Raw genomic sequence first — 12,759 nt, 5'->3', positions numbered from 1 at the left:
TGAATGAATATCTGACCTATGCATGTGTGATTAAATACACGAATGAGCAAATACACTGAATAGGAAAATAAGCAAGTGAAGGGGAGAGATCAAGGACGATTTTCATCATTTTTGGAATCTTCTTTGATATTCCCAGGAAAAGTGTCACCGTGGGAAGAGACCCGACTGGCGGAGATTAAAATGTGAAGCCGAGGATTGCAGTGACGTGACTAGGCGTAGAGCAGAGGGATGTTATTTCTCACGACAATCCGTTCTAATGTGCAGTTTGAAAGGAATAAAAAGTTGGTCGCCGCCCGAAAGGTGGAATTGAACCACTCTGTCGCTAGACAGCTACAGGTTTGAAGCCTGCACCCCAGACCACTGAGGATCATCCGGGCAAGACTTGCCTACCCCCACACAGCTATATAAAACTCAGAAGTCGCTATCTTTTTACAATTATGGTCGTATAGTTTGGGAGGGTGTGAGATTGTCGACTCTGATATCTATAAATTCTCCCAAACTACGACATATATCCTTCCAAAATGTTACCTTTTTTCTTGCATGGTATGAATCATCCTCGCTTTGGAAACCATCTTCATTTGCATAGCGCCGCGCATTCTGGGACAGGGACAGGACCCAGTCGCCTCTAGCTGTTAAAGGGCCCGAAGTCCCCTTATCCAAGTGAGAAGTTGTTTTTTTTTTTTTTTTTATGAGGAGAAACTCATAAGTCGGCTTTCAGAAGCCCGTTCCCTGAAAAAAAAAAAATCCGAATTCGAGTGAGCGAGTTCCTGCTAGAGTTTGATGAAACCCAGCCCCGCGGACTCCGGGTAGGCGGTTATGGGGCTGGTGCGACACCTGCTGTTCCTTTGTGGAACTTCACCGACCTACAGAGTCTTGGGTTCTTTCAAATATTTATTGAGCGCCTACTGAGTCCCAGGCACTGTCCTAGGCCGCGGGATGACAGAAATTCTGTACCCGTTGAGCTTAAGACACTAGAGGTCATCAATTGAGGCACCTATATCTTATGGCCAAGGAAATCTAGGCTTAGAAGCAGATAGTACCTTACCCTGGTCTACACGACCCGTTCACCCCGGGGGAATCAAACCTGTGCCATCGTAATTGTTAATACAAAAAAGTGACCCTTTTATAATTTAAGTCACTCGTTCTGGACCACTTGAAACCTACCCAGGGCTCCCATCTCAGAATAAAAGTCAAAGTTCTCACCACAGCCTTTAAAAATCTCTGTATTGTAGTTCCTTCATTCCTCTGACCCCATCTCCTAATCTGCTGTCCTCATTTTTTTGGCATCTGGGATACAGATCTCCTGCTGCACACACCAGGTATGCTTCTTCCCCAGGGCCATTGTGTTTGCTGATCCTCCTGCCTGAATCTCCTTTCCTCCACATGTCCACTGACTCACTGCCCCCCCATCGCTCTGGCCTCTGCTCAAATACCACCACCTGGTGAGGTCTTCTTTGACCGCTCAGTTTAAAATAGCAAGTCCTGGGGACGCCTGAGTGACTTAGTGGTGGAGCATCTGCCTTCCGCTCAGGGCTTGATCTTGAGTCCTGGGATCAAGTCCCACATCAGGCTCCTCATGGGGAACCTGCTTCTTCCTATGTCTCTGCCTCTCTCTGTGTGTGTCTGTCATGAATAAATAAATAAAACCTTAAAAAAATTAAAATAGCAAGTCCTGGCACTCTGTCCCCTTACCCTGACGGGCTTTTCTCCACTTCTGATCACCAGTTACCATATTCTATGCCTGTTGGCTTATAGTCTGTCTGTTCCCACTAGAATATCAGTTCCATTACAGTATGGACTTTGTTTTGGTTTATTTCTGAGTCCCTACTGCCTAAAGAGAGCTTGAGAACTTAGCATATGCTTGGTAAATGTTTGTAGGATGGATATAAGACCATGCTTCTCTGAGCCTCGGTTTCCTCATCTGAAAAACAAGATTAGTACAACTGATTCCAGTTGTGGAGGAATCACAATGAGCAGATGGATATAAAACTCTGGGGTGCACTCCCTAAAGGTTGTTTCAAACTCCAACCTGTTTCTAGATTCTTGTAAGGGTGCTAAGGATGGGCTTGGGGGCTTTAACCATTCTTGGACCCATAATTATTTTTTAAAGATTTTTATTTATTTATTCACGAGAGACACACAGAGAGAGGCAGAGACATAGGCAGAGGGAGAAGCAGGCTCCCTGCAGGGAGCCGGATGTGGGGCTTGATCCCAGGACCCTGGGATCATGACTTGAGCCAAAGGCAGACATTCAACTGAGCCACCCAAGTGCCCCAGACCCATAATTTCAACCAGTCCCTCTTTCTCCATTCATTTTTTATAGGTTTTTTGTTGTTGTAGTTAATTTTACTTTGAAGTAATCTCTACACCCAATGCAGGGCTCCAACTCACAACCCTGAGATCAAGAATAGAAGCTCCACTAAGCAAGCCAGACACCGTCTTCCATTCTTCATTACAAAGCGACACTGTCTTATGGAAAGTGTGAATAAAAACATATTTAGGAAATCTCATTATTTTTAAATTTGGAAATGGAGAACATGGTCCCTGCTTAGCAGGTCTAGATTCAAGCGAAGCCCCCTTAAGCTCTCTCTTTCTTTTTCTTTTCTTCCTTTTTGTTCCATAGCTGCTGCTAGGCAACCCCTACACACAAAGACCGGGGCTGTAACTACTAGTCCTGCAACATCATTATCTATCTCCTAAAATGTGACATACGTCTCTAGCGGCAAGTGAGATGATTTTAGGTGATGCACGAACAAACTGTTTAAATGTTAATACTTTTGTGTTTATTTTTACTCTTACCTTCTATTTCTAGCAAGTGATACTTACTTCCATAGACGTGAAGTAACTTTTTTTTTTTTTTTAAAGACATTTGTTTTCAGGGCACCTGGGTGCCTCAGTCAGTTAAGTGTCTGCCTTCAGCTCAGGTCATGATCTCAGGATCTTAGGATCCAGTCCTGCATCAAGCTCTCTGCTCAGTGAGCAGCCTGCTTCTCCCTTCCCTCTGCTCGCTTATGCTCTCTCTCAAAAAATTAAATAAAAAAAATATATTTTAAAGACATTTGTTTTGTTTTTAATTAACCGATTTAAAGAAAAATATTAGATGAAAAGCAGAGTGGGTGGTAGAAAGATCATGAAGGTTAATGAGGGAATGACTGAGATTCGGGGAAACAATGTCATAGCTCACAAACAGCTTCTGTTTACTGGGCATTTAGTGTGTGCTAGGTCCTGCACCAAGGGCTTTACAAGTCCACACAGTTATGATGACAGTTTTCCATTTGAGGAAACTGAGGCTTCAAGAGGTGAAATTACCGGATACCTGGGTGGCTCAATGGTCCAGTATCTGCCTTTGGCTTAGGTCATGATCCCAGGGTCCTGGGATGAAGTCCCACATCAGGCTCCCTGCAGGGAGCCTGCTTCTCCCTCTACCTATATCTTTGCCTCTCCCTGCGTGTGTCTATCATGAATAAATAAATACAATCCTTAAAAAAAAAAAAAAAAAAGGAAGTGAAGTCACTTGCTCAAGGTCACATGGCCAAGAGGTAGTGAAGCCGGGATTCAAATCCAGGTCTCTGGGTCATTAGCACCCAGTTTCCTGCCTCCTTCTCCCTTGGTTTTGGAATCTGAGGCCCAGAAAAGCCATGAGGCCCTTTACTTGGTCCCAAGGCAAGTAGATAGAAAGAGGTGGTTGGATGAGGGCATTTGAGAAAGAGAATAGAGGTGGCTTCCTGACTTATTAGGTGTTGGGGCTGAGGAAGTAGGAATCTAGGGCTGTAACGAGGTCTCTTGCCTGGTGACAAGGTGGCAGAGGGGATATCCCTGAGCTGGAAATCAGGTAGGGCAATAAAAGGTGTGGACATGTTTGTGGAGGGAGTTGTCCAGAAGGCAGGTGGGCATGGGTCTGGGGCTCAGGTGAGAGGGCTGCCAGGCAGGTAGGGTGCAGGGATCGACTAGTGATGTCTGCCTTGGGCAGAGGCATGGAAAGCTGCCGTCAAACTAGCCCTGAGACAGAGGGTCTCTCAGCATCTTCCCCTCGATCATTTCATAATATAAACAGATTACGAGGGAACTTCTTCTGGAAGGCTGGGGAAGATTCCTCCGTGAATACCACTTAGGTGCTTTTCGGTGCAGGAAGGTGAAAGCTGGAGGAGGCTGGAAGCACAGGAGGCCTTGGGTTTTCCACAGGAGTCTTTATTACAGTGTAAATCCAAGCTCAGGCCTCCCCTGGGCCCCATGCAAAGCCCTGGCTTTGGGGCTAGTGGCGTCCAGGAGACACCAATCTCTCACGGCGCCTCCAGCGGCGGGGTCACGGAAGTGCAGGGCGGGTGCCCTATCTAGGCGACTACAAGTCCCAGCAGGCGCCACGGCCAAAGGTGCCTCGCCTTTCCGGGACTCCTAGAGCAGAGCCTCTTGGGAGATGTAGTCCTGGCCGCTCAGGAAATGGCTCGGGCGGAGGCGGAGGGAGGGCGGGGACGGAAGGGAGATGGAGTTGGGCAGAGGGCTGCAGGGGTTGGGGGCAGGCGTCCCGAGGGCAGAGACACCCCTTTCATTCGGCTTTGGCTTTGGATCCAGAGACTGCAGCTGCTGCCGAGGCGAGGGCTCCGGACCCTGGGATCTTAGCTCGGATCCTGAGGGAGAAACAAGTGGAGTCATGAGGTGGGGCAAGAGACCCATAGGAATCTAAGAACTATGGGGAAATCTGGATGGGGGGCGGTGTGTGTGTGTGTGTGTGTGTGTGTGTGTGTGTTCGCGCGCGCACAAACTGACTGCCCTTGCCCTCCACCTAATGGCCTGAGTTGAAATTGTCTTTGAGGAGGGGACATTAACCCCAAGAAATTTAGGGATAGGTAATATCCGGGAAAAAGTTCCTAAGCTTCTCCCCTCCCCATCCCATCCATCTCCATCCCATGCCCTTACTTAGCTTTGATGTGGCTCAACTGATTGGTCACCAATCCCACATACTGGTCCATCTGGGCCTGGAAAAGACCAAAAAGGAGAGATTTGAGAGCTTCTTCCGGATTCATTCAGGAGGTTGCTTCCTCTCCCACCTCCAAATGAGAAATTGGGGAGAGTGGTCCATCACTGGACCTTCGACTCCAAGCCTAACAAAATACCCTTGAAAGTCAGAAGTTCAAGCTGAGGCGTCAGTCGGTCGGGCCGAGCTCTGCGTGGGGAATGATGTCGGGTAGACACGCAGGAAATTGCCAGTAAGTCTGTTTCCCAGGAATGACTATTAATCTTCGAGTGAGTTGTACGTGCGTGTGTCTGTGTATGAGTCGGGTGAGAGTATGGGGCATCGGGGTTGGTTGTCAAGTCGCTGCGTGGATTGACTTAAATACTAGTTTAAATCACAGTGTGACCGCCTTTGAGAGTCTTGATGATTCCAGCATGTGAGGGAGTTAGTACTATCTCTGGCAGACATGTGTATCATTTGGCTCTCAGCTGTGCCGGGAAAGGGAATGTCAGTCCATCTGCCTGTCTCCGGATAGGATATATGGCAGTTGGCCTCGGTTCTCTCAATGTTCTGGGCCACAGCCATCCCACCCAATGTTGACCGAGATGTCAGTCCCTGGCAGTTTTGGGGTGAAAGCATCGGTTAGTCCCCCTGCCTTGGGTTGGGGCATGTCAATAGGATCCTGGCTCTGCTAAGGGGACCCCAATCAAAATGCTTATTATCTTTGGCTGGTGAAACATATCTGTTCTACTCTAGCTGTGTTGAGGAGGGGCCGTAAGCAGACCACCTGTGCCTGGCTGGGACATCTGTCAGTAGGACACTGGCTAGGGGGGGAGGGCGAGGGAGGAGTCAGACCACCTGTGTTTGCTGGGACACTGCCAATGGAGGGCCTGTCACACCCACCTGGTGTTGCCGGTACAGCAAGGGGACAGTGAATAAACCGATCACTCCTGTAAGCACAGAAATGGGGATCAGGGTTCTCCCAAGAGATTAACAGTTCCATCTAGAACCTTGTCCCCCACCAAAACCCAATGACCCACCTCCCCACCCTGCCCCCCACAGGTTTCCCTGCTCACCCAGAATGAGAAGCGTCAAACCGTTGAAGACGGCACCCACGAAGGTCAAGATGTAGAAGAGAAGGGCCAGCTGGAGGTGAGGGTCAGTGTCAGCAGAGCCCCCAGGGCAGTCCCCAGGCTGTGACCTTACCCAGCAATGGCCCTCCTACCCCCCCAGGGCCAGCAAGGTGAAAGCTAGGAACCCAGGAGGGCAGTGGGGGTTTCGGGGGCACCTTGAGGGAGTCCACGAGGTCTTCTACCAGGAAGAAATGCCGCAGCTGGATGGCCATAGAGACCACTCGGGACGCGATCTGCTGGGACAAACGTTCCATCTGCTCCCGAGTCAGGGTCAGGTCCACATCCAGATAGGCCCTGGGACGACAATGGGTGTCAGGCACCTCACTGTGTGGATCAGCCCAGTCTGAGGGGTGTGTCTGGGACATGGGCAATAACTAGGGGTTTGAGGAGGCCAGGTGTAGTGGCCTAGGGTCAAGGTCAGGGGCAAGAGATGGGGTCAAGGATTAAGGGTAAGATGTTAGGATCAGAGAGGTTAGGGCTGGAAATCGGGGTCAGAGTCGGGTTGGAGTCAGAAACAAGAACAGGGTGGGTCATGGTCAATGTGAGTTGTGCCTGGTTGGAGTTCAAGGGCCACACCACCCATTTGGTCAACACTGAGGTCTAGACAGAGGTCAAAGTTAGGGGCCAGGGGTTCTCACTGGAAGGGGTTGGCACCATCCCCCCGGTGCACGGCCTGCAGCACTTTTCGGTAAACCCTGAGAGAGATGGTGCCACAGAGCAGCAACAGGGCCACATGGGCGGTCACGGACACGATGCTAAAGTGCAGGAGGCAGAGCAGGGAGACCATGAGGCCTGTGAAGACCACTCCTGACGTCCTTGTGTCCTTCCAGTACAGCAGGTCCGCCACTGTGGAGGGAGAGGGGGCCATCAGGCTGGGCTTTGGACCTGGCCTGACTGATCTCTTGACCTTCCGCTTCCTGTCTCAGGGCTGAACCTTGACTTCTTGAACACACCTGGCCTGCACCTGAACTCAATTTCCCAATTTCTAGTTATCTTCTTTTATTCCGAGCTGCTTCCCCTCTTCTCCTGGAAAGCCCAAGTTAACCATCTAGCAAATTCCCTTAATCTCAGTCCTGCCCATAGAGTATGTGTGGATGCAATTTTTGGTCGTTGCTTATGAAAAATAGAATCATATATACACTTTTCTGCATCATGCACATCCTACTCTTTTCCCTCCTAGAATTCCTTCCTCGTCAGTTGGAATAGCTCTTAATTCATTCATTTTTTTAAAAGATTTTATTTATTCATTTGTCAGAGAAAGAGAGAGAGCACAAACAGAGGGAGTGACAGGCAGAGGGAGAAGCAATCTCCCTGCTGAGCAAGGAGCCTGATGCAAGATTGATCCTAGGACCCTGGGATCATGACCCGAGCCGAAGGCAGACACCCAACCCACTGAGCCGCCCAGGCATCCCTCTTAATTCATTCTTTATAAGGGTTCCACAGTATTCTGTAGTGTGGCTGTACCATCGTTCATTTCATTCAACATTTATCTATTGCTGGGTCATTCATTTGGTTTCTTAACCCCCATTCCTCAACAGTGCTGTAAGCACCAGCCTTCTACAGATATTCTTACCTCCCTGCAGGGAGGTTCTATTTCTGAGATAGAATTCCAGACGTGAAATGGCCAGGTGGACTAGTGCTGCGTTTCTGAATGTCCTTAGTATTATCAGATTGCTTACTAGCAGAACTATTAACAATTTTCATTTCCATGAGCAACTTGAGAGTGATCTTTTCTCACATCCTGCCCGACAATGGGTGTTATTGTTCTTTTCATTTTTTGCCAACCTGACAAGTGTAAAGTGGTATCTTCTTGATACTCCCACCAGCACACACTTCTAAGTCCTAAATGTATTAAAAATACCATCCTCAAAAAAAAAAAAAATACCATGCTCCTTTCTAAGCCTTGATTCAAATTTATGACTCCTTTCTGAGATGCTAAATTTGCCTCACAAGCCCACCCTGAGCCCTGACCTCCAGACTCTAATGTTTCATTTTTTGGGGTGTGGAGGGGAGCTCTATGTGCAACCTGGGGCTTGAACTTGCCACTGGAGATCAGTGGCTCTACCCACTGAGCCAGCCAGGTGCCCCTCCAACGTTTCATTTTGCCCATCTAAATGTTAACAGCCTTCCCAATAATGTGATCCCATCTGAGACCTGAACCAGGAGTCCAATACCCTTCCAGATGCTCCACCCTCTGACCCTCACTTGGATCAAGTTCTGACCCTTCCAGACTGATCCCCCTCAGAGTCTGACTCCCCTCACTTCTGTATCCTCCTGATAACACGTCCTCTCATCTATCTCTAACTAGGGCAGGCCTCCCCCTACCCGCAATGCAGGGCCCTCCCTTGCAGGCTTCCCAGGGCCAGTGCCAACTGGTGGGGGAGGGGCCGGGTCGTCTTAGGCGGGGGCTAAGTTTAGGCACTCTGGGGGGAGGGGGCCTGGCCCACAGCTGTGCTGGCCTGTCCAGGTCCTGAGTGACAGCGCCGCCTGGGCCTGAGGCTGGGGGAAGGGGGCCTCCCTGCTCTCAGGCCCCAAAACCTGCGCTCGGGGGAGAGGGGACCCCACGCTCCCTCCACTCCCTCTCTAGACACCCCCACAACCCCCCGGCCTCCACCGGCAGCTCCAGGGAATCTGGGACCAGTAGGAAACATACCCGCAGATTTGAGGGGCATAAGAGAGAATCTGGACCCATTGACGCCGTTCCCCAACCCCGGTCCCACCAGCCCGCTCCGCAAGCCCACCTTTACTCCCCATCTCGGCTCCAAGTGAGAGGCTGCGGACACCGCTACTTCTCAGGGATTTTGCCCGCTTCGGTGGAACTCGGAGGGAGGGAGTAGGGGGCGGGGCCCCTTTGTACCCAGCCAATGGCTCTCCCTAGAGGTGGGGACAGTTCCAGAAAGGGGTGGCTTTCTTTGTAAACACCCAAAGGCAGTGCTGTCTGTAATCAACCCACGGCCATTCGTGGAGCCTAAGCGTATTTTAGAGGAAGGTGGGGTCTGTTTGCAACGGGCCAACGGATGCGGTCAGGGCAGAGGAGCGTTGCAAAAAGGCGCAGAGTTTACTTTTTAATGTCCCATGGCCACAACCAGAAGACAGCAGTTATTTTTTCAGGGATCTGTCCTGCCCAAAAGCAGCCTCTAGGAGGAGCACCCCAAAAGAGGGATTTTATTTTTAGCCACCAGCCAATCGTAATGCTCAGAGGAGGGCTCAAGTCTCAACGTGGGCGGGACAACTATATAAAAAGCCAATGGCAATCTTAGATAACGGGAAAATTTGCCTAAAAGGGCGGAGTTTAATATCTAGCCAATGGCAATACCTTCTCTTCTCCAGGATCCTCACTTCCTTCGCGAGGTAGGTCCCTTTAAATGCCGACCCTCCCACTTTCGCTGTGGTCCAAAGGAGCACCTTCACTCACGCACATTACCTAGAAGGAGTGGTTCCAGTGTGAATTCTGATTGGTCCGTGCTATCGAGGCACTGCCCCGTGATTGGCTCCTGCTCCAGATGCCCCCGCGGCTCTTCCTCCTTCTGGTCCGGGGAGGGCTCATCAGGCCAAGAGTTCGAATCCCGGGATCGGGGTGGGGACGGGGTACCCGCCTGAGGGGTTCCAGAGCCCGGGCTGGGCTGCGGAGTCAAGACTTCCGGCGGCGGCGGCGGTAAGGACTGAGGGAGTCCGAGTTGTAGGTCCAGTTCTGGTGCGTTAGAAAGAGAAGGCCGTGAGTTTTCACCTTGGAGCTGCCCTGAGGAGAGACCACCCACCCTGTGGCTTCGGTCCCAGCACCTCTGACATCTCACCTTTCCCAGCCTCTCCAGCCTCCGAGCCGTCGGGCTCCTCGTCCTCCAGTGGGGTGGAGCTACTTGTGGCAGAGTCTTCTCCGGACCCCGCTCCCCGGGCCGCCCAGCCCAGCTGGTCCAGCTGGAGCCCTAGGTCCTCCAGGGGGCGTCCGGCCGGAGGGGCAGTTTCAGGGCCACTGCGGCGCCCAGGTTCCGGGGATTGGCTCAGGCTGGGGATGCTCTCCAAACTGTCGCCCAGGCCAGGCTGAGGGGGCGGGTCTCGCGGTTCAGAGACTGAGCGGCCCTGGGGTCGGGGGCGGCGGGCAGCTGAATCCCGGCGGGCCCCAGAGCCCACCACACCATCGAAGGCGATGTAGGAGAAGGTCAGCTCCCGAGGGGTACCCCAGTCCTGCGACGTGGTCTCTTCCTCCTCGTCCTCTGAGAATTCTCGGGCTGTGTGAAGCTCCCGAAAATCTGAGTCGTCATTCCCTCCTGCAGTGAGCAAAGGAGGGTATGAGCTACTCTAAGTGGGACCCTGACCCTCTCTTCAACCCCCCGGCCCAGCTGTGAGCCCCTTCAAGGCTCACTCTCACATCCTCCCCCTCCACTTACCTTCTGTGGAGTCAGGGGTAGAGGAGGCTGTAGACGGAGCTTCTTCTGCGAGAAGGAAAGAATCGAAGATTCTTAGAAGCTTAGACTGTCGGAATCACAGAAGTGTGCCAGTCCTGGAAACTTGGACGGTCCGAATTAAGGAATCTTAGAATAGTTGAATCACAGGACCTTTAGAACATTCTACAGACTGTAAAACCTTACTATAGTGCTATCAGAAGTTCACCCTTATAAGCTCAAATCCAGGGATTTTGTTTTTAAAGATTTTATTTATTTATTCATGAGAGACACAGAGAGAGAGGCAGAAACATTGGCAGAGGGAGAAGCAGGCTCCCTGCAGGGAGCCCAATGCTGGACTCAATCCCAGGACCCCAGAATCATGACTGAGCCAAAGGCAGAAGCTCAACCACTGAGCCACCCGGGTGCCCCTCAAATCCAGGAATCTTAATCTTAGAGTCTTCAAATTAGGAATTTTAGGAGGCTTCAATCAGTTATTCTTTCAAAAACCTTTTATTGAACACCTACTATGTACCAGGCACTGTTTTAGACTGAGAATACAAATATGAACAAAACAGACAAAATCTCTGCCTTGTAGGGCTTATACTACGTGGTTGAGATAGACAGTACACAAATATATGATGCTGGGTGCTAAGTGTGCAGAAAACAATAAAGCAGGGTAAGGGAAGTGAAAGTGAGAGGATGCTATTTCACACAGGTGGATCAGGAAGACTTCTATGATAAGATTACATTTAAGCAGAGACTTGAATGAAGTGAGGAATCCTACAGGTGTCTAGGGAAGAGTCTTGCAGGCAGAGAAAAAAGTCCAGTGCAAAGGCCCTGAGACAGGCACTATGCTTGGCAAATCTGAGGAACAGAGAGGTGGAATAGAGTGACTGGGAGGAAGAAGGGTGGGAGATGAGGGCAGAGAGAGGTAGGTAGGGATTATGTAGGGCCTTCCTTTGTAAGCCAAAGTAAGGGCAAGATCTTAGGATGCTGGGATGATGTCCTTTAATGTTGAAATAACAAATGCTCAGAATTTTGGCATCTGGACTCCTAGGACATGCAAGTGGCCAGATCTGAGAGTGTTGAAATTCTCAGCTGCGGGAACCACGGGGGTATGAGACAGAAGATGTTAGCCCAGGACTGTTAGAGCCCTGATCTCAGAGATCGTGAGGATCAGATAAGGCATTTTTCAATTGTGGAACCTAGCCCCTCAAAGCTAGCTTGGGGTTTTGCCTACAGGAGATGCTCAATGCTGCTTGGAAACTGAAATCAGATGCACACCCCCCACCCCCGTCCCCACCTCGTTTTGGCAGCTGGGGAATCGGAGGCCCGGAGTAGAATGGGTGTCTTCCAGGGTTACTACTAATCAGTGGTAAAGCTCAAGTAAGGACCCAGGAGTCCTGGCCCCAACCCAGGGATAGCTGTTTCCAAGGGACAGGATGTTGGACAATTTGGGCGAGGTCGGGGAAGCCTCTGGGTCTGGGCAGAAGACGGAGGTGGGATGCGAAGATGGATGATGGGGGTGGAGTGTGGATCCCTCTTCTTTATCCTGGCTCTACCCCTCCGTTCAACTCCCCTCCCCGCAGGCTGCGGCCAGCACCAGGGCGAGGGGACAGCTCCCGGAGAGCGTCCTCATCCCTGGGTGGGGTCCGGCGCCATATCCTAGAGCCCGGCGCGACCCTCGCCAGTTACCTCGGTGCCCCCCACCTCCGCCTGGACTCACTCAGGTCCTCCGGGTCAGGCTGCCCCCGTCGCCACTGGAATGCGGGGGGAGGGGAGGGCTTCCTTTGTCTCCTTCATCTCCTCCCCCATCCCAATTCTCCCGCGACCCGGCACGGAGGGGTTACTGGGGAGGAGCCCACCCGGGCCTCTGGGCCCCACACCAGGCCTGAGCTTCCCCCTACTCACTGCAGTGGGCGAAGACCGGCAGGACCTGCCCCATGGCCCTCCTCGGGCCTGCATCGGGACCCCCGCCCACTCCGGCCACGCCGCCCTGGGCCTGGGGCCGCGGGCGCTCATCTCCGCCGCGCCCACGACGCCGCCGCCATCCTCGCCGCCTCCTCCTCCGGGGCCGCTCCAGCAGCAGCAGCAGAAACACCCGCCGCCGCCGCCCTCTGCTCCGCTCGGCGGGGGCGGGCGGGGCCGCGGTGGGGAAGGCACTGCAGCGCGGGGCCGGGGGCGGGGCCAGAGGACCAGCGGGCGGAGCTCAGAAGCGGGCGGGGGGCGGGTAAACACCAAGGGGCAAAGGGGGCGTGGCCTTCCTACAAGGGGGCGGGGCTAAGAGGTTATG

General features: G+C 52.0%; 1 protein-coding gene and 1 non-coding gene across 3 annotated transcripts; both read right to left on the bottom strand.

The window, feature by feature from the left end:
* Positions 1 to 290: 290 nt before the first annotated feature.
* On the bottom strand, positions 291 to 377 carry TRNASTOP-UCA. Its single transcript has one exon. It is a non-coding gene; the product is annotated as a tRNA-Sec (tRNA).
* Positions 378 to 4,170: 3,793 nt separating this feature from the next.
* Positions 4,171 to 12,584, bottom strand: RTN2 (reticulon 2). 2 transcript variants are annotated; one of them, XM_041746338.1, is made up of 10 exons: positions 12,378 to 12,584; positions 10,470 to 10,514; positions 9,879 to 10,349; positions 9,509 to 9,775; positions 6,723 to 6,930; positions 6,240 to 6,378; positions 6,028 to 6,097; positions 5,855 to 5,901; positions 4,915 to 4,973; positions 4,171 to 4,625 (listed from the first exon to the last, which is right to left on the bottom strand). In XM_041746338.1, the coding sequence occupies exons 1-10, from the start codon at positions 12,409 to 12,411 to the stop codon at positions 4,544 to 4,546; spliced, it is 1,422 nt and encodes a 473-aa protein (XP_041602272.1). In that variant the 5' UTR covers positions 12,412 to 12,584; the 3' UTR covers positions 4,171 to 4,543. The 2 variants fall into 2 exon arrangements, with proteins under 2 accessions (XP_041602272.1, XP_041602273.1); XM_041746339.1 differs by lacking the exons at positions 9,509 to 9,775; positions 9,879 to 10,349; positions 10,470 to 10,514; positions 12,378 to 12,584 and adding an exon at positions 8,826 to 8,958.
* Positions 12,585 to 12,759: the final 175 nt, after the last annotated feature.

The sequence above is a fragment of the Vulpes lagopus genome, chromosome 2 (assembly GCF_018345385.1).
Source record: "Vulpes lagopus strain Blue_001 chromosome 2, ASM1834538v1, whole genome shotgun sequence".
Classification (NCBI taxonomy): Eukaryota; Metazoa; Chordata; class Mammalia; order Carnivora; family Canidae; genus Vulpes; species Vulpes lagopus.
Note: the sequence above shows the minus strand (reverse complement) of the source record. Positions and strands in the feature narration are given on the sequence as shown.

What these genes read in the sequence shown, in the direction of transcription:
- RTN2 (XM_041746338.1), bottom strand. Translation starts at nt 12,411, where the DNA reads ATGGGGCAGGTCCTGCCGGTCTTCGCCCACTGCA. An exon ending in GCCGGTCTTCGCCCACTGCA is followed by an intron (nt 10,515 to 12,377) that starts GTGAGTAGGGGG and finishes TCCTTCTCGCAG; the next exon opens with AAGAAGCTCCGTCTACAGCC. An exon ending in ACCTCGTGGACTCCCTCAAG is followed by an intron (nt 6,098 to 6,239) that starts GTGCCCCCGAAA and finishes CCTCACCTCCAG; the next exon opens with CTGGCCCTTCTCTTCTACAT.